Raw genomic sequence first — 25,747 nt, 5'->3', positions numbered from 1 at the left:
TATACTGTTATGTAACTTAACAAACAAGGCTTTTTTACGAAGGAAGGTTGGCTGAGATTCAATAAGCATGTCTTGTCTTGGCATTTTTTTTTTTTTTTTTTTTTTTGGTTAGAAAGCTCCACATTTGATGTGAAAGGACGTCTACGTACTACAGTGATATAAGCCCTGGCTTGTCAATGATTAACAGCTTGTTTGGTTACCATTTTTTTTTTTTTTTTTTTTAACGAGGGATGATTATTAAAAGAAAATAAAAACGAGACTCGTATTCTTACCATTTTTGTCGAATACTTTTTCAAATTCACCGCGTGGACCTTACAGATTTATTAGTAATTTTTTTTAAAAAAATTTAATAGAGTATTTTAAAAGTTTTAACAAGATTTAACGGAAGATCATAACGGATGAGTAAAATTGAAAACAATTTAAAGATGAATACATTAAATTGACATATTTTAAAGTTTAAAGGTATGATTGTAAAAGTGATAAAAGACTAAGGGTGGTAAATAAAGTTTTCTCTAAATTTAATCATTTAATTAATAGTTTAACAGAATATGAATAATCTAGAAAAGAGACAAATTTTGCCTCTTCGGGATTTTGTAAAAATAATATAATATTCAATAGAGTAATGCTACATATCATCCCTTTGTCCTTCTAAAATTGATGTGGCTCTTAAAATCACCATTAGATTTATGATAGATCATTATAAGATTTTGATTCAATTGTGATTTTACGAGCCACATCAATTTTGAGAGAACAAAGGGATGATATGTAACATTGCTCTATTCAACAAGCACATCAATATTCTCTAATTTCAGTAGGTTCTTCTTCCTTGACTCAAGTTCAGTAATATCAGCAATAATTATTCTTTACACATAACATCAAACTTTTTTATCTCTATTTTCCTCTTTACGCATATATAATAACATCAATACTTTTTTGGAAAATTATTTGGTACTCTGGGAATGATTCTCTCTACTCTTGCATGAATAATGGACCCCCACCGCAGATTTCTCCTTAGTGTAGTATCTAGGCCAAGCATTCATCTTACGAAACATGAAATGATCAAAGATATATAATACATTACGTACAGGACAAACCATAGCGTAATCTCAAAGATTACAAAACAAACGAAGATTCATCTGCAAAAATGTCAAATGAAGAGATAAAAGAATAATAATAAAAAACAGAAAAAAGCGCAATCAAACAGATAGTCTTCGACTATATTTTCTTTATCCCGTGGATTCTTCGACCTCGTCAGATAATTATATCAATGCAACCTCGTCAATTCTTCGACTCTCTTGCAAAGCTCCTCAACTGAAACAGTCATCGTCTTTGAAATCTCATCCATCTTACTACGGTTGAGATCAAGGAATGATTCGATCAGATCTCCATCCAAGAAATTTCTGGCATCTACCGTCTTCTTCTCATTGTTAAATGACCTCCAGTGCTCATGGCTCAACCCTCCAACCCCTTTTATCACCTTCCTTAAGTTTGACTGAAGCTTCTCTAAAAAGAGATACTGCTCGTGAGGAAGCGAAGCAATTACTCCAATTACACCATTAACAGTACCAAAAATGGCGGTTGGAATCTGGCCCACATCAGAATCTGGCAAGCGCATGACGAGGGAACCATGCCGGAACCGATTGACAAATTCTCCAAGGTGATACTCACCAACTACCTCAAGACGGCCCCGTTCCTCATCAGTGGCACCTTCACTATTCTTCCGGACAGTGAAAAGATTGAAGTTATTTTCAGCACCAAGGTAAATGTCATCGTCAAGAATCTCAACAGCTGACATCCAATTTGCATTATAGTCACGTGCGCGCTCCTCAATGGCACCTTCTTCATGCTGAACAAAAGAGCAGTTTTGTAACACTCAATAAGAAAGTGTAGCTATAAGAATCCTGGTAAAAACTATACCGCTGACCAAGAGGACAAGAAAAGAAAAAAGAAAATTGAAATTATTTTTGAAGATCCAAACAGGACATGTACAATGTTGGATCACGTGACAAGTGAGTTTTATTTTCTAACCCACAACCACAACTTTCAGCTAGGGCTCACTGACGGTTGGACTGGTAGACAGGAAGGATAATTTAAATGACTTGATGATAAATCATATGACGGTAGAATGGGGGGCTAATTATTTACCTTGTATATTAACAAGGATATTGACTTCATAAGATCACCGACAACAATGAAATCTCCACGAGTTTGCACGTAGAGGGCAAGTATGTGTCCATGATGTCCACATTCAGATTGTAATTCACGAGTACCATCATCCCGAAGCATCCACTTGTACAACTGGATTTTTTGATTGATAGCAGCCAGCAGCTTGCCATTAAAGGCATTCAAAGAGTAGACAGACCCCTTAGTTTCCTTCTCGGCAATAAGCTGTAGCTTCCCGTCTTCAACTATGAAAACCAGTATTCGGCCCTAAAATTGTTTATGAAGGAAACACAAAAGTTAATAATATCAGCATGCTTCATTTACGTTTAGGGCCTTTAAAAAAATACACTCTCAAAAAAGAGTGTCAATATTACCTTGGTTGGCTCATTCTCTTCTGGCAATACGTATGCAGTGCCAACACAGTAGTACACATTATTATCATCAGAGAAAGAGCAACTAAGGATGGAGCAAGCATACTCGTACGTGTCAAGTGGGTAGGTAGAAATGAACTCAAACGTCTGGTCATCCAGAAGGCGGATAAAGTGCATTTCAGAATCTTCTGGACTGGACTGGTTATACTTCACACTGCAAATAGCAAAGGTCCTGGACTGCTCCTGATGACAGATACGGCGTGGATGCTCGCCAAGTGGGATAGAACGGATGTGAAGTTTCTGGATATCGTCAATGGTGCCAATAGTAAGCTCACCTTCTTTTGCGATCGCAAGGCTGTCGACAAAAAATAAATAAAATCAGTATGAAAGCAGATGGAGTTTCAACTCCCTCCCACCCCCATATCCCTGCATTAGTCAAGAGAGAAATAAAAGACAAAACAAGGAAAAAATAAAAGAAAAGAAAAAACAAACAAGGGAAAAGTACACATATCCCCCTCAAACTACCACTCAATTGTCAATGTACTTCCCAAACTACCAATTATGTCAATGTCCCCCTTCAAACTATCCAAAAATGTCAATGTTCTCCTTAAGGGCATCTCCAGCAGACTTGCTATTTCTTTCAAAATAGTCAAATTTGACTATTATTAGTAAATTTTCTTCTCCAACTGAATGGTTACTTTAACCATTTTTCTAAACACATGAACAGTGAATAGCCAACATTGGCTATTCACTATTCATGTGTCTAGACTTTTTTTTATTAATATTTTCTCTCTCCCTCTCTCCCTCTCCGATTCCTCTTCGTCCCTCTCTGTCCCTCATCTAACAATGGAAGCAACAGTATGAGCCCCGATCTTTCATGGATCGACGATGGGTGATGTCCGGTGGATGGGTCGACGCCAGTGAAGCTGGAGGTGGATTCCACCGGGGCCCACCAGATCCTCGACTCGTCTGGAGATTTTGGTGGTTCTGTGCCTTGTTTTTTTTTGTGGTTCAGCTGTGCCCTTTTTCCGGTGGATCGGTTGCTGTGGGTGGATCGACGTCGTGTGTGTGGTGGTTGAACGGCGCTAATCCAGTGGTTGAGTGGTGCGGTATTGAAGTGCTACTCTGGTGCGGTGGGTGCTTCTTCTTCGTCGTAGTGCAGTGGGTTGGGGTTGGGGGAGACAGGAGAGTGAGAGGGAGACCGGAGTGTGAGAGAGAAATGAATACAAAAATTAAAGAAAATGATTAAAAAATAATATTTAAAAAAAGTAAAGAGTGAACTGTTGGAGAGAAAATAGGATAAACAGTGGTTGAAGTAGAGAGTTGGTATTTTTTAACAGCTATTATAACTTTCATTGCTGGAGATGCTCTAAGATCAACAAAAAGACAAAAATGCCCTTCTTTTTTTTAATAAGACAAAATGTCCTTATAAATTCAAAAAACTAAAACTAAAACTAAAAAATTAAAAAAAAAAATTAACTAAATTAAATAAAAAACGAAAAAAAAAGATATATATATTTTAAAATCAAACGAAAAAATAACTATAAATTATAAAAACAATTTTTTTTTTTTTTTTAAAAAAAAACGAAAAATAAAATCAGTTTTTAATTAAATTTAAAAAAAAGAATTTTTTTTTTTAAAAAAAATCAAACAAAAAAATAACTGGAAATTATTTTTTAAAAATAAAATAAACAAACGGAAAAAAAAAAAAAAAAAAAACAGTTTTTAATTTTTTTAGGAATAAATTTTTGTTATTTTATATTTTTTTAATAATTTTTTTAGTCTTTTATTTTATTTTAATAATTTATGAAGGGTATTTTTGTCATTAGAAGGACATTGACATTTTTTTGATAGTTTCGGGAGAGAGATTGACACAATTGGTAGTTTGAGAAGTACATTAACAATGAATTGGTAGTTCGAGGAGATTATGTGTACTTTTCCCATCAAACAAATAAAGGGCCAGGATCAGGTTTCCGATAGCAGTCTTGCACATCAATTGTCATCTCTAGACAGGCCATAATGTCTCCACGATCTGAAATAGTCAAAGCATCTATCCTAATTTTACATGCTATCCTGCTCTACACTACTCTGTTCTGACTGAAAGAACTTTGGGGACAAAATAATACTAAAATTGCGAGATCTATAGCATTAAAAGCATCTTCTTAAAATATCATGTATTTACCAAGACATACATTATGGCATATCCATCGATGGAGTATCACTGTTACACAAATATAAGTCACCTGTTATTGTGGACATTAACCTCAGAGGTTCATTCAGCCTGCAACAATTGATCCCTATACCAGCAAGGTGTCCCTGGTAGCTCAGAGCCACTATCTGTTCAAATACTACACTATCTTCGTTTGTTTACCTTCCAATTCCAATATACTTTATATAGTGCAGCAATGACCAACATAGATGGTCAAACAAATGTTGACCTCTCTAGCACACCATCAACTCCGCCACCTTTGAGGCATATAACCCACTCTAGACCAAAAAGAAGGGAGATTGAAACCCATAAATCTCTAGCCACTTCGCAATGGAGAAGAAAACGATTTATGGCCATCCCCCGCTCTTCTTGCACAGGCAACACCAATCCATCACTATGACGTGCCTCTTTCACAAGTTGTCCAAAGTAAATCTTTCCTAATGCCGCTGTGCAAAAAAAAAAAAAAAAAAAAAAAAACCACTCTTGAAGGAGCCTTAATTCTCCACAAGCTCTTCCATGAAAAAGTGGAGCCCGTGGAAGGCAAAGCACATGATAAAATGGTCTCTAACCTCGAACGTCTGCCTTTTGGAAGGTTACTCCACCTCCCAATCATGCATTGGCTTGGAAAAAGTAATATTTTATTGAAGAGTGTCATTAATAAACTTCGCTAGTTTTTTAATATAAGTAATAAACTGGTCTTATTAAAAGTGTAAGGCACCCCTAAGTACACCGGAAGTATATAAGACAAGTTTATTTTAGCTTTGTTTATTCATACTTTGTATCTTTGTACGACGTCTTTTGTGTCCCCTTTGTTCACATGTTATGCCACTGAAGACTCCTTACAAGCAATGCTAAACAGCTCTGGAAAAGCTGCCTTAAATGGTTGGTTTCCACACCACAAATCATGCTAGAACCTGAGTTTAGACCCATCTCTCATCTCAAATATGATGAATCTAGAGAAAAAAAACCCCATCCACTCCTAACATTTTTTTCGCACCCCAACCCCAAAAGACCCAACCTCAATGGAGCACCACCCTCCCCACATGCTATCATATTTAGCTTCCGCCACCAATCTCAACAAGGCCTCCCTCCCCATGGCAAAACACCATAACCATTTTCCCAAAAAAGCTTGATTAAACTGAATCAGGTTTCTAACCCCTAAACCATCAGCAAAAATCGGAGGACCTCCATCCTTTACTACCCTCTCAAGTCCACAGAAGCCTTGGCCCACCTCCAACCTAACAATACAATGTTTGACTTCCTTCTTCAGACTAAACAGCAAGTCCTTCAGTGTGCGAAGTCCAAAAAATTTCCCAAATTCTCGCAGGGATCTGTAGGCTAGACAGAGCCAGTGTAAAAACTGGATTGCCCTAACACTACCCATGGCACACCTCCACTACTAGCCACCCCAACCCTTTGTACTCTACAATTTGAAAAACCCACACTGCCCCTGTACTCTATGGCAGTTTCTGGCGACTGCCCTATTAATGCAACTACAACACAAGACTCTCATTCCAAGTATGAGTCTTGTGCGGCACAACTCTATCCGAAAGTGGTTGATAAGAAGTCTATCTCATCCGGTCTCATCCAGACTCCTGGTTCTAAGCTAGAGTCCTAAGTCTAATTGTATGCTAAATAGATGGGAGTTAAAGAGTCCTACTTTCAGTATGTATAGGAGTATTAATCTATTATGATCAGCGTGTATAGGAGTCCTAGTCTATTATGCACTCTTGTAATTCTCCTATAAATATTCAATGAATGCTCAGCTATAGAGTAAGGTTTTACAGCCTAATATATTTGTTCTATCATGCCCCATCCCTACCAAAGCCACCGCATACGACCTTTTCCCTACACCCTCAGACAAAGCCTTCTCCTCTACAGCCAATGACCTGCCACCCACTCCACAACAGGCCACCAAGAGGCTTGCAGGGAGGCACAACTCTAACCCCGTCACTGCAAGAAAAAAAAAAACACATTTTGCAACTCAAATTCACAACTTCTCCAGCCCACCCCATCTCGTCCTTCCAGCAAGATAATGAAAGCTCTCAAACCACCACCACTGTATTCCGAAAGAGCCGGATAACAGCCATGTCTATTGGAGCATCTTTGAGTGATTTAAGCTTTACTCCCTACTTTCAAAGATTTCACTAAGTCATTCAGCCCCTCCCCTGACAGGCTTACAGCAGCTCTACCACCGTACCCAAGAGCCACACAATCACTAACCTTACCCAGAAGAACAGCACGAGAGACACCCCTACTCCTTTCACCGAAAGGTAAGACAGAAGGCCCCTCTACCACCGAGAGCTCAAACACCTTACACTCAATAACAAACATAGCCGAATACCTCATATCGAAAACACCCACAAGAGAGAACCTAATCTAAAGCCGATACCAGAACAACCAACAAACAGGTTACGAAAATTGTCCGATAAACTCCCATTAAGGAAAACTAACAGATCTAGGCGAGTAATCCAAAGACATTTAAAGTACCATAAATAAAAGTAAGATCCAGCTTGAACCGAGTTGAGGAATGTATATCTAGAGCTGTAAAGATATCTCAGGACACACGGGATCATCACTACTCTATTTATGACTACAAGTTGTTTCTAAATCACTTGATGTATAGAGTTGTATTATGTTACAAATACACTTTCTTCTCGTAAATCAACTGCCCATTAGCCTCTTTCACAAGCAGAATTTGATGAATAGAAATATCCGAATGGTGTTAAGGTTAAAACTGAATTATACCAGATCACAGCTGTATATAGGACACAAAGATGATATATTCAGTATTACACAGATTTATCCTATGCCCAGGAACCACCCGACTTAAAAAGGAAGGGTGAAGAAAGAAAATACCTGTCTGGGAAAGCAGCAGAGTTGAAAGGGCACATATGGCTAACTTCTTTCAAATTTACATTGCTGTAAAGTAGCTTCTTGTTGCTACTGTAAATGACAGTTGGCCTATCTGATGCAGCAAATACATGTGTAGTATTCTTGGATGAGAAAGTACGAAGAGTAATAGGCTGGGTCCCGAGGGAGACTTTCTTCCTATCCGTCAGCTCACCAGTACTTGTGTTCAATAGAAAATTTAATAGATGCCCATCTCCAAGGGCACATAACAAGTAAGATATCTGAAAGAAACAAACAACCGACCTGCTTAAGCAAGGTATGAAAAGCTAGGGAAGTACAACATAAAAACTTCATTGATGAAAAGTAAAAGAAGGTGGCAAATTTGTGAGTTCCACAGTATTAATTTGAATTGGCGCACATTTGCTTCCCTCAATGTTCCAATTGGATGTCATGATGACTACCATTAAAATATCTCTAAAAGGCAATAATAAGAACTTATAACCACAAACAAAAATAACTTAAAAGGAACTGAGATAAGCATACCCCTTCAAAGGCACAAAGAAGAACAGAGCGAGGTATAATTTCTCCTCCCAAAAGCTCCTTTGTGATAAGATTCAAGTCAGGAAGCGAAAATACCCTTACACTTATATCTGTCCACATCCCAACAGCTGCTAGCTGACTATAGTTGGGATTCTCACCGATCGGGTTTATGTCAAGGCATGAGATCTCATATTCCAACTGTGCATGTTTTACTTCTGTCAATATCCCATCTCCAATTTCCAGATAAACTAAATGACCACCACCAGTTGCCAATAGAACCTGTCATAAAATTGCAATGCGTCAATTGGTCATTTATTCCATAAGCACCACACTGGTGCCAATGAAGACAAAATTGGAACAAGGCAAATGGGTGCTAGTAAGCAGCAAGTATTCACTCCACTATGTTGTATGAAGCATACTTCAATCTGTGCTCCCAAGAAGTGCACCAACTCAAGCATTGGAAAATCACAAAATTCAAATCATTATACTATTTAAAGCATTATTGGATTCAATTTTTTAGGCGAATAACAATAATTAAATTATGGACAGATCAAATCATGGCAGTAGTGTTGGGGACAATATCACCCAGCACCACTGAAACGAAACTTATAGTCCAAACTCATAACACAAGTTGCAACATAACCTGGGTGGCATTAGTGGTGGCAACATTAATCGAAAAGCCAGATGGAGCATTCCACTCATACCGCAGCTCTCTAGATGTAGAACTGACCAGTCTCACAGAGCTTGAAGTGACCTGTAAAGGCAGTTGATCAGCCAGTGTATACTAAATGCAAACTAGCAACGAATTAACTATCTCCAGCTTTTTAAATTTCACAAAGGCAATTATAAAACCTCTTTTTTAGGAATGATGTACAAACAGATGCTGGCTGTAGGCAGTGTTCATCATCTTCTTTTTCTGTTCATTGAATTTCTAAATTATATTTCTTTAAGGGATATCTTGTACATAACCACATGTACTTAAGTGTCACTTGTTAGAAATAAACTTTATTTTTATTTATCCAAAAAAAAAAAAGTCGTTGCCAAAAATGCCTATTATTAACAAAAGGAAAGACTATAGTAACTCCTATTAATCAAATCACAACATAGAAACAACTTCGAGCAATTTATTCCCTTAATCACTTTTAAATACGTTTAGGTAGCGAGATTAATTTAAATATTCCAAACACAAAATCATTGATTCACTAAAAAGGCTGGGAGTTCTGGTAAAAGGATCAATGCAATTGAGGCGCTTTGGACATAGATAACCCCAGACTGATTGGCTTCCAGTTTCAAATTTCACAATATTGTTTCAAATAATCAAAACAGAGAATGCATTGTTTGGACAAAAAAGACTGGGAACTACCAGTTACTGGTCATTTGGTCATGTTGGGCTTAGACAACCCCACATTGATCAAAATTCCAGTCAAATTTGAAACATTTAACTCTTCTATGCCTAATAGCATAAGAATCAGTGCTACGTATACTGATTTTAAGCTGAAACTTTATATCTTATGCACAAGAGTACTTAGCACCCACATGTAATGCAAGACATTGATATTGTAACTACAGAGGAATCTGACATTTCCAATAATCCATGACACAATCAAATCACGAAGTCTAAAACAAATGCCTCAGGAAAATAAAATTTACAAAGAAAAAATATCATTCATCTAGTTTGGTTCAATTCATCCAAAAATATCTTCCACATTAGATCAGAAGAGGAACTCATAGATTGATAAAGGAAAAAGAGTAACAAAACCTACTTGTACAAGTTGGTTGTATACAGCATCATGGCAAAACAAAGTCTGCACTTGAGAGAAGAAGCCATCAATCTCAGTTTCTTCCAACTCGTCCTCAAGATTCATTGCTAAAATTCGCGTCTCACTGATAAAACTTACAACCAGAAATGTGTCAAATGGATCATCAGTAGAAGATCTTAATGACCACATTCCCTTAATACCTTGGAGTTCTACTGAAGCCTACACCATTTCATATATACACACCAATTTAGTCTTATAAAAAAATGCTTATAGAGGAGTTTTGAGGAAAAGTGAACCACCAAGTAAAACATACCTGTTCATTAATACCTATACCATTTCGAACTATGCGAAGAGAACCATCTTTATAAGCTCCAGAGCAAGTTACAACCTGACCTTGGCCTTGCCTCTCCAGGTCCACAACACAAAAGTCAACAATTGGCCCCAAATTGACATATCGTTCCAGTACTTCCACATATGAACCTTTTGCATCGGGCTGAAGATTTAACTTTATAAGCTGCGTACACACCACAATGGACTATTAATATCCAATATTGCAAGTGATCTAACAATAAACAACTTACAGCCACAAGTCATATTGACATGTTACCCTACAGTATACAGTAAAAAACTTGGACCTTATGCCAAAAGCCTTTAAAAATTCCCTTAAAATGACATATCCACATTTCTTTTAATTAAAAGTGGCATAAACCAAAGCAGATACAAAAAAAGAATGTAGCCAAAGTGGTTGCAAACGCATCCAAACACAAAATCTATTTGTCATTCTACAAAGAAAAAAATGGTTAACATATTGACTTTATTTAAAAGAGATTGAATAAGAGAAATTCTAATGACTTTCTGCCATCAATTGCTTGAGCTGGCAAATAGGAAAAGATGGCAGCCTCTGCATCTCAAAACATCTTCCTCAGAGGCAAATGTCAATGCTTCCAATATATGTAGTACATCCAATAATTTCTATTCTTCATTCTAGATTCAGCTCATCTGAGATATTCTAGCTATTTGCATGGATATTGTTTATTACCATGTCTTCATTATAACTAAAAAGCTTAAAACAACAATTGGAAAGTCAAGATCATTAAAGCCAATGAAACTTCTGATGCAATTTCTCAGAATATACACTTAACTATACAAAGAATAAATGAAATATCACACCTGTGAATCTCCATAGCTCGAGCCAATATATACAAATGCATTATCGAGATATGATACAGTAGATGCAATGGAAGTTTCACCCAAGAGCTCAATTTTCAGGCCCGTGACCCTGCAAGTAAGGTAGATGATGCATTGAGAAAATCTCAGAGTTGCACAAAATCCACAAATTCTAAACCAGGGTTTCTTTTGGTTTTGTAATCAAGAAATCTCAAGTGTATGTTGTTCAATCATTAACACAAGAAGGAATATCTTACTTTTCTTTCTCATGCGCTATGACAAGAAGGTGAAGTAGCCCAGCATGATCACCAAGTAAATACCTAGAACCATCAGCATCAACCCTTCCATAGGCTCTTGTGATGGACTTGACGTGCAGACCAATATGAGGAACAATAAGAAAACTTAGTCCTTCCATTAGCAATTTTGAATAGTAATTCTTTGGAAATTTCACTACTAAAGGCTAAACGCAATTTTATCAGAACTCTGCATATCCTACCGGTCTGATTGGAATTGCTTTAAATGCACTGGCACTGCAATAGACAATTGTTTCTTCTCCAATAATAATGACGCCACAAAGTGGTGGAGGTACTGGTATTAGCAAATCAGCCCCATTGTCCAGATTGTTCTGGGACCAGGGACCCTCAACAAAATCTTTATCCTTAAGAGCGACCTCATATGTTTTGACATGGCGAGCATCTTTGTTATCCTGCAAAAATCAGAACGTGAAAATGACGCCATCTAAATTACTACACTAAATGCAACAGCACTGTCACATAAAAATAAATTACATGAGGCTATCTGACTTCCATTTTTAATATATAGATGAACCAAAAGAACCACAAGAATAAAGAAGAATACACCTGACAAGTTACGAGGGAGCACATATGTCTGTGACCATGCAGAAGAGACATTTCTATAAAAGAGTCATTTACCTGTTACATTTCTAAGGAAGAGTCATTCACATGTCAGATGCCAAGGCTTCTATTAGAGCCCCTCAATTTGGATTAAACACACTCTAAAGGCACCTAAATTTTGAAGTCAAATTTCATAATGCGGCACTCCACAGACACATGATTACAAACAACGGAAATGTAACAAGTACGCTTTAAGATCCCACCCTTTTGTTCTCTTAGTTAAGAATTTGACATATGACATATGACCGTTTAAGTAAATGGGTCGGGTTATGCTTTGATACCAGTGCCACATGGTGTTACTAGATTGCTCTGATACCATTCGTAACGACCCTTGAAAAACCGCTAGCATATATGCTCTATCACTCCAAAAAAAAACTAGTCAAGTTACAATTGGAGTTCTCTATTATTACTTATAAAGCCTAGTCTCACCTAATACGGAACCAATGTGGAACTTACTTATCCAAAAAAAAAAAAAAAGGAACCAATGTGGGATTTAGTACCCATGAAGACCTTTATAATCTATCCACTATGTGAAAAATTATCTTCCCAATGTGGGACTAACTTTCTGGAAGGTCACAAAAGTGCCAAATAAAATGCAATAGAAAGGTAGCATTAATGATAATTGAAGAACCTTTTTTAAAAAAAATAAGTAAAGAGATATTTTATCAAAAGCAAGAAGCATTCCTAAGTTGTAATGACTCACTACCAACAACACAATATTGTCTGTTTTTTGCTCGCCTAAGCCAGGCTTCCCAAGAAATCACCCATCCTGGTACTACTCTAGTATAAGCACACTTAACTGTGGGGTTTTGATAGGTCCATGGCCATCACGACTTTAAAACACGTGTCAAGAAGGGTACGAATATACATACAAGCACATCCTCATTCTCATACCCAAGTGATGTGAGACGTTACAATCACCTCCTCTTGGGACCCAACGTCCCTGCTGACGACCCTCATGAAATCACCTCATTTTTGCCATCCCAGCAAGTGCCCGCTGGCGACCGTAATAGGCTTGTGCACGCTCCCCTATCTCAGGCTGGGAAATAACTCTCATACCATTTGTAACGACTCACCTCCAACGACACAATATTGTCCACTTTTGCCTTACTCAAACTAGACATTTTAGGAGGTCACCTATCCTGGTACTACTCTCGCATAAGCACGCTTAACTGCGGAGTTCTGATAGGTTCATGTTCATGGTCATCATGGCTTTAGAATGCGTTGTGTCAAGAAGGGTACGAATAAACATATAAATACATTCACATTCCCATACTCAGGTGATCTGGGACATCACATAATTACATAGGCAGTATACAATAGGAAGCACCCAACTAAAGCTAGCACGAAAAAGACCCAAACCCAAACTAAACAGAACCCACCCAAAAAAATCCCACTAAAACACCAAAAGCTCTCAAACCCGAAACCCACAAACACCAATAACCCTCAAACCCCAAACCCGCATGAAGCACTCAACGCTAAAAAACATGAGGCTTGCCTTTCCCACACCTAGAAGACGCGCCTATAGTATTATAGTTTATGGAGAATTGAAGAACTTTTTGTCAAGTAAATACATTGGAAAGCGCACAGCTCTTGATAAACATATGGATGTAAAAAGAAACATAGGAGGCACCTGGTAGAGAACCACAATTGTGGGTTTTGAACAACCATAAAGAAACTTGATATCCAAAACTTGAAGTTCCTCGAGCCTGAAATCACCCAAGGTAAAAAGATGTAACTAGATTGATTCTTCCAATAAACTAAACAAATGCTAGAAACATTAAAAGCAGGAACTATTGTATGATTGATAGAGATAAATCTTTAAGGAACCACCTATATATATTATATCAACAAATCAAGTTTCTGTATATTTCAGTAGCTACATGGACAAAAAATTAAATTGAGAGAGTATTTAATCCCTTATGCATCCATGTCATAGCCAATTCCTTCACAAGCATACTCATCCGAAAATCCATTTCTGGCTAGAAGCCCAAAAAACAATTTTCTTTTGATAAGTAATTTTTTACCCCAAGAAAAACCCAAAGAAAAATAAAAGCAGCATACCTTATGTTAAATGCTTCTTTGAGCTGCCCCTTGTTATCAAAAGGAATGACCTGAGAAAACCACAAACTATGATGGTCACATAAAAAAAATTTAATGTAATGCAAAGACAAGAATTCTGCTCTATTGTAAGTAAACACACAAACTACCAAAAAAAATTATTAAGTATGGACGCTGTAATTGATTATATCAAACAACATACCTTGAACAATCCATCATATAAATGGAGTCCAATGAGTCTGCAATCTGGGTCAATTATGCCAATCTGCAGGAAAAGAATAAGAATAAGAACAAGGAGATTTGCTGAAATTTTCAAAAAAAACTAAAATAAGCTATAGGTGTCCACCTTAAGGAAAAGCAACAGCTTTAAGATATACTTAAAAATCCATCGAAAGAAGCCAAGAATAGAATGAAGTGAACCTAGATTCAAATATGTACCTGACCATTGTCTGTAGGACGACCAATACGATCTGAAACATCGCCCATTGCTCTAAATGACGGACATGAATTTGTTAGTGTAAAATCTATCAACAAATTACAATTGTTTCATAGAGTTATGAATGTTCTTCACATATAATAAAAGGAGCGAAAATTTATACATTCCTGATCAAAAGTTTTTATCTAGATGATTTATTATGTAATGGCAGTAACTTCTAGGAAAATAAACTTAAAGCAAATCCCTATATGAAATTGTATTTTTCCTTTTTCGTAAGTAATCAAAATTTTATTAAGAACGAAAGGGTGCAAGCCAAGTAGTATATAAAAGAAACACCTAATCAGATAAAAAAATAAATAAAAAATTTACAAAAAAATCATGATAACTTGATTATGTGCCTTTTCCAAAAAATACTTGAATTAACCATTTTTTCCTAAACTTCCATATTTTCTGCACTCATTTCCTTTGGTTCCAACAATTCTGTTTCTAGGAGGCAACCCAGAATAGTTTTAACAGGTCCACCAACAAATCAAGATATTTATTGACAACAAGGACAGCATTTTCTTTCATCCTTGGTTGATTATGGACTTCTTCAAACCAATACTTGAATCAACCATTTTTTTCCTTAACTTCCATAGTTTTTGCACTCATTTCCTTTGATACCAACAATTATTTTTCCAGGAGTCAATCCATGGTGTGTTTAGCTTGACTAACAACACTTTTTGGCGAATACTTTGACATTTTCTGGTTTCTGATGCAGCAGAAAACCTAAGTCAACAGAAGACGTGTTCAACAGAAAACTAAGCAAGGTGGATGAAAGTAGTTCAAGATTTTAAAGTCCCCCTCCCCCCAGACTTTGCCCTTCCATCATGGCCAAACTTGACCCAGCCCAAACTTTCTCAGTTGCACTGTTGACGACCTCAACTACTTTGTCTCCCTCTCCCTCGAGACCCAACCTCTCCCCGAACATCAAAGTGATCTGTTCCTTCTTTTTCTTCGTTGTGTGCTCAGGGTGAGAGGTGGGTCTTTTGGCATCTACAGTTATAGTGTTCTGGAATAAGAGAGATTGGAGTCAGGAGTTGGTGACATTGTAAAGGGACAGGGAGATCGTCTCGGCCTACAAACCGAAGGGTTGGCCATCGTGGCTAAAGCTGGCAAATTTGATGATGTTGTTAACGTTATCACCCTTGTTGACAAATCGACCAAGCACCAAAACAAAGTAGAATTTGTCAGCTAGGGCTACATTCCTGCAATCAGGTCCGAGCTAGACACAGGACCCATGGCAGTTCAGCTCTCATATCTCAGCCACGTACTTGCCCACGGCCTTTTGCCAGTCCCATACGTAATGCTTTTTCACTTCAGAACTCGGATTTTCTTGTAAGAAATAATGCATCCAATTGGCAATTCAGGTTACGAATTGGATCCGCTCCGTTTTGCTTTTGGTCAGAGCAAGATCTTCAGCAATGGATGCTAATTTATTTAAAGTCTTGATTCGAATCAAAGCAATTGTTGTTCTATTGGGAGCTTGAAGTAAGGGTTTCCAAGGCATTGAGGCCGGTGATTAGAGGTTTTGCTTCAAACAAAGAAATCATTGCTCAATTGCAAGGTCAAACTGAGGAATTTCAAAGGGTGAAGTCAACCTCGAAGTGGGTGCAAAGGAAGAGATTGGTTAAGCCAAGGTGGTCGAGCTTAATGATGATGGCAAAGCCAAGAAAGCCAGGATGGCTGGCCATGAAAATCTTCATCAATGTTTCGAGAAGGGAGGAGGAGGCTAATCCTTTAGAAAACGCAAGCCAAACAAGGGAAAATGTGCTGAAGATCATTTTCACGATTTCAGCCAAACTGAAAACTTTACAATATTCTAATGAGTCACAAGGACTTGTACAGGCTTGTTGGTTTAGAGTATATATATATATATATTGAAACTTTACAAGCTTCGCCAAATGACGCATTTAAATCAGTAATAACTTAAGGAAGAATATTACAAGCCAGAAGGGTATCTCATAACTGCAAAATGCCTCACCTTCCCTATGAATTAATAGCACACTCATAAATGTCCTACATAACATCCACTAAAAGGGGACCCTACAACAGATTAGTATGCCCAGCTCGTTGCCAATACCTCATTGGTTTAGAACAAATTGTTCCCCGCTAGTTACAACTCTTAGTTGTATAAGTATATTTTGTTCACAAAAGAAAAGCCAAGTTAACAATCAATATACTTGCTGTTTGACTTCATAAAGAAGATATTAGCTTTCTTTTTCAATAAAACATAAAAATATAACAGCATTTTCAGACTCAATTGTTCAAACTGACATGATCATGTCCTACAAAATAAAAGATGAGAAAATTATGTTTACCATTAAAGAAGAGGGGGGGGGGGGGGGGGGGGGGGGGGGGAGGAGGGTTATTAACTTCAAGCATGAGCACTGACTCCCAACAATGCCGAACAGCAATTAAGAAAATAAAGCATTAAAGCTTAAACCTTGTAATAAGCTCAGATGTCTCAGCATCCCATTGAAGAACACAGAATTTGTATCTTTCTGTTGCAATAAATAGAAAATCCTGTGCCTCACCCTGTTCAGAACAACTAATATGAGTGCAGGCAAAAAGAAAAAGTCAATCACAAAATAAATGTGTAGGTTCAGAGAAAAAAATTAATAGCAATACTCACATGAGGGCGAAAAAGTTCAAGTGTTGCAATTCTCCCATATATTGGCACATCCAACATAGGCTGCACAAGATAAATTTTAGATGAGTCTTATGTTTTTAGATCTCAGTTCTAGCTGACCCAGGAAAAAATACTAATATTTAAGAAAAGAAAATACATAGTCAATACGGAGAAGGAAGACCAAATGACGATGAAACCACAAAGAAGTTGGACATTTAAAGTTTCTTCTTAGAATATCACAGATAGCATATACCTCTTTTCGAAACAACGATTTGACCTGAGATCTTTGAGTGAGTAATCAAGATCAGTTCAAGAACCACAAAATTCTATGAACTATGAAAAACAACTCCATAATTTGTAGCTAGACAACCAAATATGTTGTTGTTCTAGTTCGTAGTTTCTGTAGGTATACTTCAAAACTAAAGGATCATTCACCTATAGAAACATATAAAACGTGGTAAGCTAGACGCCAACTCCCTCCCTCTTTTTCTCACTTTTTGTGTTTCAGGAAAATTACACTTTACACCTCTACAGTGAGGCCATAAAACATGGACATATCTTGTGGTTATATTTGTGACACCAAAATCCCCTTACGGTCAAGATTAAACTGCAAAGCCCTAAATACAAGGTGCAGATGATGTTCAAATTTCCAACCAATGACATAACGTACACAATAGCTTAAAACAATGAAATAAGGTGGCATCACTTATCAATTTTATACCATGTATAAACCATTTTCTCTCCACACTTTATTCAAAAAAGAAAAATATATTTTTCTCTCTATTTAAAACTTCTAAAATCATTCCTCCTCTTGCTGTTCCCAACGACCAAGTAATATAAATCAAGTAAAATACAAAATTAACAATTAGTTCAACACTGCCAAGAGAAAGAGCCCACTCTTAAATTTATCAATGAGTGAAAAAGAAGAAACACAACATAGAAAACCCATAAATTTGGAAAAAAAGTTGAAAGTATTTTTTTATCATTAAGGAGCCTATAGTCTGACCATTGGTGAAGTATGCTATTTGGAGACCGTAGTTTTCTGTGGAGACCCAAATTTGAAAATTCATAACAAAACACAAAATGTAATCAAATTTCTAAACAATCAATTTCATTCTAATTATTTTTGAACTACCAGAAGAAAAATAGATGGGAAATATTTTTTTTATATATGTAAGTATAGAAAATACACAATAAAAAGTAGATGGGAAATATATAATATACACAGATTACATTGCAGCTAAGATAAAAAAAAAAAAAAAAAAAAAAAAAAAAAAAAAAAAAAAATCCAAAGAATTCCATCTCTGATAGCCTATTCACTGCATAACCATCAAAATCCCTACCATAGAACTATCCCCATAATACAAAAGAATGGTATATCAGAAATCCATAACCTACCATAATACAAAAGGAAATACTCAAAATCTAAATAATATACAAAAATGATGTGCTTACCAGGTATTACCACATGGAGTTTCTATCGCATCTTACATAATCAACCCTATATTTACAACTTTCACTCCACTTTACCTAGAAAGTTTGGGTTTTAACAATTTATGCACCTCTTATTAGCCCTTTGATTTGACTTGAGATGTCCAATTGATGGGATCTGTCAAGTCGCTCTCTACTCCCCTTACTCATTATCCCCACAGTTTCACAAGATAAACACCAGATAAAACTCTCCATTGCATTTGAGTGAAAATTGTTGGAGACAGGTTGGTCTTGGATGTTTCTCATCAAGGATATGCATGCAGTCCAAAGGGTTGAGTTATCCTCAAGTTCATGTGCTAGGGCGGCCTTTTAGAATGATATTGGGTGCAATTCAATCTACAACACCACCAAGAACGAATAGCTTTTTACCACATGATAATCTTATATTGAAAGTTGGACCTATTTCAAAATAATATTATTTTTATACCCATTCTTTTATTTTATGTTTTGAAGCTGTTTCGGGACTAAAGAATAATTTGGCAAAATCAGAGATGGTTCCTGCTAGCAAAGTCGGAGATGTAGAAGGATTGCCTCGCATTCTTGGCTATAGAGTATCGTATTTGCCAATGAAGTATTTAAGTTTGCCTTCGGGCGTCTATTTGGAATGGCATCATTTAAAAAATGGAACGTCGGTTGGCTCTATGGAAAAGGCTTTATTTATTTAAGGAATGTAGATTGACTTCGATAAAAAGCACTCTATCTAAATCGCCTCCTTACTACTTGTCTCTTGTCCCTATTCCAATGGGTGTGGCTAATAGAATTGATAAACTTCAGAGAGGCTTTTAATAGGGTGGAATTGGTGATGAGTTTAAGTTCTATTTTGTGATCTGGTCGAGAATTTGTACCCCAAAGAAATCAGGTGGGTTGGGGGTTAGACACTTGATTTAGTTTAATCAAGCACTATTGGGTAATTGGCTATGGCGTTATGCTACGAAGAGTGAGGCATTGTGGAGATAGAGGCTAAATAAGACAATTTAAGGGGAGGTTGGTGTTCCAATAAGGTAATTGGGCCTTTTGGAGTGGGTGTGTGGAAACATATAAGGAGGGTTTCAAAATTTGTTAGATTTGAGGTGGGTGATAGGTCCAAGGTCAGTTTTTGGCATAATGTGTGGTGAGGGGATCAACCATTGAAGATATCTTATCAGGATTTTATTAGTATTGCACGTTGTAAGGATGCGTGGTTGGTAGATCTCTTGCTGTACCGAAAAGGAAGTATTCATTGGAATATAATTTTTACTAGACCAATATAGGATTGGGAGGTGGAGTTGGTCTCCTCTTTCTTTGAGATGTCTTCTCTCAAAGTAAGGCAAGGAAATGTGGATAAAATATGTTGGATCTCTTCCAAGAGACACAAGTTTGAAGTAAAGTCGTTTTATTATGTGTTAATCATATCAATGGGTTCCCCGCTTCCATAAAAGAGTACTTGGAGATTTAAGACTCCTTTGAGAGTGGCGTTCTTTGTGCGGATGGTGACTTTAGGAAAAATATTGACGTTAGATAACATGAGGCAGCAGAACATCAGTGATTTCTTTGTGCGGATGGTGACTTTAGGAAAAATATTGACGTTAGATAACATGAGGCAGCAGAACATCAGTGATGAATTGGTGTTGTATGTGCAAGAAGAGTGGGGAGTCTATTGATAATCTTCTTCTTCATTGTGAAGTAGCAAGAGATTTATGGAGCTTGGTATGTGATATGTTTGGTGTGGATTGAGTTATGCCTAAAAGGGTGAGAGAGTTGTTGATGAGTTTGGGAGGTCAGGTGAGGCGTTGTGATATTTTGAAAGTTTGAAGGTTGGCTCCTTTATATTTAATGTGGTGCATTTGAAAAGAGCGGAATGCACGACGCATTGAAAATAGAGAGACATCAGTGGCGAAGCTGAAAAAGATTATATTAAACGCTCTTTACACATGGATAGCAGCTCATAATAGTTTGCTTTTTCTAGTTTTCAAAGTTTTTGAACCTGTGTTCTTCTTTTTCAATTAATTAGGGGATTCTCTTGTATACTTCCTATGTACTAGGATTTACACCCTTTTGAGATTTTTCAGTGAGAGTATTACTTACAAAAAAGTAAAAAATAAAAAACAACTATTTCCCACATAGCATTTTTACACTTTAAAAATAACATGCTTTCATTAAAAATGTTGTTGTGTTCATATACACACTTCTTTTGTCTTAGTTGTCAACCATCTCTTAAATACTTTCAAGAAAAATAAATTTTGATGTACAAATTTACTTGCCCATGAAATACCACTTTAAAAATATAATTGTATAATTTTTTTAATGATTGAGAGAGTAAGTAAAGACAACAGTCAACTATACTTGTAGACAATGAACTAATATCACAATCATGAAGAAACCCCAGTTCAGGAAATAAAACAAGGCAAGAACTAGTGCAGGTCCTTCCATCAAAAGCGAAGAAACAAACGATATATGCAGACACTAGTGAGGCCAAAAAAAAATTGGAATTAATATACCTGCAGGCCCTGAGGCGTAAGCAAATGAATTTCGATTCGGGTGCATTTCCTGAGAATGTTTTCAGACTGTTAGTAGTCAATTTATTTAGAAATGCACCTTTTTATGCAAATTAAGGCCAAAATGTGGAAGATGAACAGAACTCGCTAAGAGAGTTTACGAGAGAAAAATTAATTGAAACTCAAATATAAGTATCAATATTTTCCCCAAAAACATGTTAGAATTTTCATCGGCCAAAACGATATTATTCATCATCATACACATAGAATCCCCTAATAATTGGATAAAACTCGCAATATCTATTAAATCCCATCAAACAATAATTTGCAATTTTCAATCTCACATCACACGATGGTTTACAAAGAGAGAAGTTCTATATACAAATAAACAAAACACAGCTACAAAAGCACATGCTTTTCGCGGTTCAATATATGAAGCGTAAAAGGGTAACACATTAAGCCAATAGCAAAGCATAAAATAAACTTCAAGCACAGGATAAACCTTGTAAAAACTTCGATACATTCGAATCAAAGAAACGAATTAGCTTATGAAAATGAACGCGAAACCCTAACCAGAAGGAGAAAATCCCAAAAACGAATCAGAAAAAAACACCTGAATATAAAGAAGATTGAGAGAAAGAGGGGCTTACGCTACAATGAGGTTGAGCTCCTGAGGGCTGGTGAAATTGCCGACGCACGAGTGGGTCACGTTGGTGGGCTTGTGAGCCGTAACGACGTAGTTCCAGATACTCATCCTCTCTCTCTCTCTCTCTCTCTGAGCTCGGTGGAGCCCTCGCTCTCTCGCTCTCTCGCTCTCTGAAAGGGATATAATATAGGGGTATTCTGTAAAGGATATAAGAGCACTAATAGCCCATCCCTTATAAGTGGTTTCTTCCCTAAAATAGGAAGGAAAAAAAAAAAAAACCCAAGGCTCTCTCTCCTCTCTCCTCTCACGTCTCCTACTTTCTTCTTCTTCTTTCTTTTGCTACTGAGGGGAGCAAGCCATGAACCATGAAACTCCAATAGATTGAACACAACTCCAGTAGCAAGCCTTGAATTCCAGCAGCGACCTGAAAACCCCCAAAATTCACAACTCAAAACCCCCAAAATTCTCTCATCCTCAATGAAGAACAATAGACACACATTCTCAAAACAAACAAATCCTCAAAATGCATAAACCACAAAATCTACATCCCAAAATCCATCGAGAGAGACGAAGATGAGAGGGAGAGAGATTGAGAGACACAGACGAGAGACCACAGGAAGCGCGAGAAAATACTTATTTCATCGTCTAGACCACAGGACCTGCAAGTCTCCCATGTCTGCTATGCGGACGATGTGCTTGTGAACTCGATCAGCAGGTGTTATGTCCCTCTGCCCTAATTAGCCCTAATGCTCTTAGTCGAGGATGGAGTGGTCTGAATTCGGACAAATTGATTTATACCAGGGCTCAAATGCTGGGGGTACCCACCAGCATCCCTTCAGGCCTACGTGGCTTGGATTTTTTTAAAATGTAATTAAGAATTCTTTTCGGTTTTTAACATCTAGTAATTTATTTTTATTTTTTAATCTCAAACTCAAAACGAGTTGGGGGGGAAATTTTTTTCATTTCCCTTCCCAGCGTCTCTCTCTCTCTCTTTTCCAGTCGTTTTCACCGGCAACGTCTGCACCGGCCGGCCTGCCGTCATTCTTCCCCTCCCTTTTCGCCGGAAAAGCTCCCTCTCTCTCTCTCTCTCACAGGATCTATCTTGCCTCGCCAGAAAAGAGGAAAAGCTCTCCCTTTCTCTCGCCGGTCAAACTTACTTTATTTTTGTTATTTTGCTCTTACTATTTTTTCTTAATGGTTACAATAATACTAGTGGTAGTAAGAGTAACTTCTTATTCACTCAAAATGTGATGGGTTTAATGATTCGCAGGGGTGCCATTTATGTTTGATGCATTCCAGTTCGAGCCTGTTGCTGATGACTTCGATTCTCTTTGCGCCCTCTTTTGTATTAGATTTGCCTCTCTTCTGTTACATGTTCGTCATTTACATTGATACCTACTGTAGCACTTTTACAAAGAAGTTTGAATTTTGAATTATATTTTCAGATACTCTCCGTAAAGCTAAAGAATGGCTTAAGGTCTATTTCCAGCTCCCTTTGGTCATGACTGCTAACAACTTCATTTCTCAATAAAAGATAGAACCTACTTTAAAATAAATTTTGTTCAGTTCTCTTGGTTCACCATCTTTCTATTTGAGCTTGCCCATTTTGTTGCCTTAAATTTGTACTTTTTTTGCTAGGTTTGATATTGACCTTAGATAATTTATTTCCTCTGTTGGCATTTCAGTTCTGAGAGGAAGTGCTCTGTTTTCATAGTTCTAACAATGTCAAGAAATAAGAAAATTGCTTCTGCTTTTTAAATTTGTAAATTTTTCTAAGTGTGTTAAATTTTATTGGAGTGCCTCATAAATGTTAAGCATTTATGATTGTTGGGTACGCGAACTGTAGTATTGTTTTTTATAGTAGCTCCTCAGTGGCATTATTTGGCTATTGAATGTGATGGGATTTTTTAAAAAAAATGATGGTTGTATTAATTGAGTGAATAAGAAGTTATTCAGTAATAATTTCCTCAAAATTTAATAGTTACATCTGTTCCAAACTTTAGATGTATCGATTAACAAAAAGTTGAGTACATATTTGATCCTAGCTATAAAATGTATTAAAAGTAAAAGAAAATTGTGGGCAATGTGGGGAAAGTTGGTACATATCTGATCCTAGGTAGAAAATGTATTACAAGTCATGGAAAATTGTGGGGAAAGTTGAGTACATATCAGAAGTGCTGTTTCCAACCTCAAGAAGTTGGTTAAAGGACCATGGATAATACTTGTTATTATTTTTACCATCTAAGGTTTTTGCTGTCAATTAAAGTTGTTGGACCTGCGTTTGGATAATGCTTTTAGGAACATGATTAAACAAACATTTACTATCAAACTAGTAAAACCATGATAACAGGAAACAAGGAAAAGTATACATGTTTACTAGGCCTTTTTGTGAGGTTCAAACTTCTTGAATGATGCTTGACCAATCGGGCATATTTTAGTGAATTTTGAATATTATGTTTGAACTTGCCCTTTTTTACTTTTAGGAAGAGATTTTGAGCATTGTGCAATGAGATTTTTACGAGGATTATGATGTAGCTAGCTTCTTTGGTTTTGATCCTTTTGTTCTTACAACTGAATGGTTAATTTAATGTGAAAATGAGCATTTGGAAATGGGTTAATTTTTAGATTTTCAAGTTTTACTTTCTTGCAGGGCTAAGATGTCTTCAGCATTTCAGTGTTGTCTCGTGAAGGCAACAGTCCACAATGTGCTTCAGAGTAAAATGACAGTTAAAGAAGATAATAGCAACTACAAGGCAAACATGAGAATGGAATAGAGGACTTTGATATGGGGTTTTTTTTTAATTTTGTTTCGAGTAATTTTATACTACTAGGAATAGTAGACTTTGATATCTTTATGTAGTATTGTTATGGAGAGACATTGTAGGGTTATTGATGCGAGATTTCTGATTGGATGTATGAAAAATAGGGATGAATGTAGAAATGGAATGGAAAGATGATAGTGAACTCCAATTAATGGCTGGAGACAGACCCCAAGTGAATCCAATTAAGGCTGGAATCTAACCACAAGACAAAAGTCTATATCAATTCTTTTCTTCCTTCTCATTCACGACCAAATGGTCTTTAAATAGAAATACAAGTAGATAATACCTAAGGTGATAATGCTTAAAGTTCAAATATTCAAATTCAAATAAGTTCTAATCCTAATTTAAATAATCTAATCCTAATAAGTTGGAATTCCATTCCAACTCAACTATTAAACCTATCTAACCCTTTATCCCTATCAATCCTACACCCTTAAAAGGACCTTGTCCTCAAGGTCCAACAAAATGAAATTAACCTAGTACACATGACTGAAAAAATAAAAATTAAAAATTACACAATTAAAAATAAAAACTACACATCTATGAGAATCCCACCATCTTTTACTAGCACGTCAACCCCCCCTTTTTTTTTTTCTTTTTGCTTCTCCCTTCTTTTTCTTTGACGCATCTAGACCGCTAGTACTAGAAAAAGAGCAAAATTTTTCAGCTTTGCTTTTCTTCCAGGTGCTTTTCATGAGCGATGTTTGGCTGTTCGGTGGTTGTGCAGCTGGCTGGATCTGTAGGCTCCTCATCCGCTTCCTCGGTGGTCTTTCACTTGGTGGTTTCCCATCCATCTCCAGCTTCTTGAAAGAAAAAACTTTGATAGGAATATGTTTAGTTCGCATGAGGACGATTTTGTATGGGTTTTTGGGGGTGGTTTCCGCGTCGATGTTGCAGGCATGAGGAGGTGTGTTGACAGTGGCCTGGTTGTGGGTTTCGACAGTTGGACTGGTTGTGGGTTGTCAGTGGACTGGGTCACGGGTTGGATGAGCGGGGTTGACTTAGGCGATGAAATTTGCATTGTGTTTTGCAGTGAAGACTCTTCAGTGCTGGACTTTTTATCCACGATCTCTTTGATAGATTGTTGAAGGCTCCCTGAAAAACCCTTCTTGAGAGAACTTGCAATATTCTCCAAAGACTTCTCTAGAGATTTCTGATTGGATGTATGA

The 25,747-nt window shown here is 36.9% G+C and overlaps 1 protein-coding gene across 2 annotated transcripts; it reads right to left on the bottom strand.

The window, feature by feature from the left end:
* Positions 1–1,056: 1,056 nt before the first annotated feature.
* LOC133868813 (DNA damage-binding protein 1a) lies at positions 1,057–22,523 on the bottom strand. 2 transcript variants are annotated; one of them, XM_062305831.1, is made up of 20 exons: positions 22,390–22,517; positions 21,761–22,180; positions 21,114–21,162; positions 17,149–17,208; positions 16,960–17,051; positions 14,477–14,528; positions 14,241–14,303; positions 14,042–14,091; positions 13,611–13,686; positions 11,560–11,769; positions 11,321–11,427; positions 11,067–11,175; positions 10,210–10,410; positions 9,900–10,115; positions 8,780–8,890; positions 8,140–8,415; positions 7,603–7,877; positions 2,538–2,889; positions 2,146–2,430; positions 1,057–1,846 (listed from the first exon to the last, which is right to left on the bottom strand). In XM_062305831.1, exons 2-20 carry the CDS (start codon positions 21,862–21,864, stop codon positions 1,265–1,267), a joined length of 3,270 nt encoding a protein of 1,089 aa, XP_062161815.1. In that variant the 5' UTR covers positions 21,865–22,180; positions 22,390–22,517; the 3' UTR covers positions 1,057–1,264. The 2 variants fall into 2 exon arrangements, with proteins under 2 accessions (XP_062161815.1, XP_062161814.1); XM_062305830.1 differs by having other exon boundaries at positions 21,761–22,523.
* Between the last annotated feature and the right edge of the window lie 3,224 nt (positions 22,524–25,747).

The sequence above is a fragment of the Alnus glutinosa genome, chromosome 5 (assembly GCF_958979055.1).
Source record: "Alnus glutinosa chromosome 5, dhAlnGlut1.1, whole genome shotgun sequence".
Taxonomy (NCBI): domain Eukaryota; kingdom Viridiplantae; phylum Streptophyta; class Magnoliopsida; order Fagales; family Betulaceae; genus Alnus; species Alnus glutinosa.
Note: the sequence above shows the minus strand (reverse complement) of the source record. Positions and strands in the feature narration are given on the sequence as shown.

Bases quoted from the DNA above. Each gene is read 5' to 3' on its own strand.
- LOC133868813 (XM_062305830.1), bottom strand. From the start codon at position 21,864: ATGAGTATCTGGAACTACGTCGTTACGGCTCACAAGCCCACCAACGTG. The intron at 11,770-13,610 runs GTGCCTCCTATG...TGATTTTTGCAG, and splicing joins CAATTGTGGTTCTCTACCAG to GATAACAAAGATGCTCGCCA. The intron at 10,116-10,209 runs GTATGTTTTACT...GAAATGGTGTAG, and splicing joins GTATAGGTATTAATGAACAG to GCTTCAGTAGAACTCCAAGG.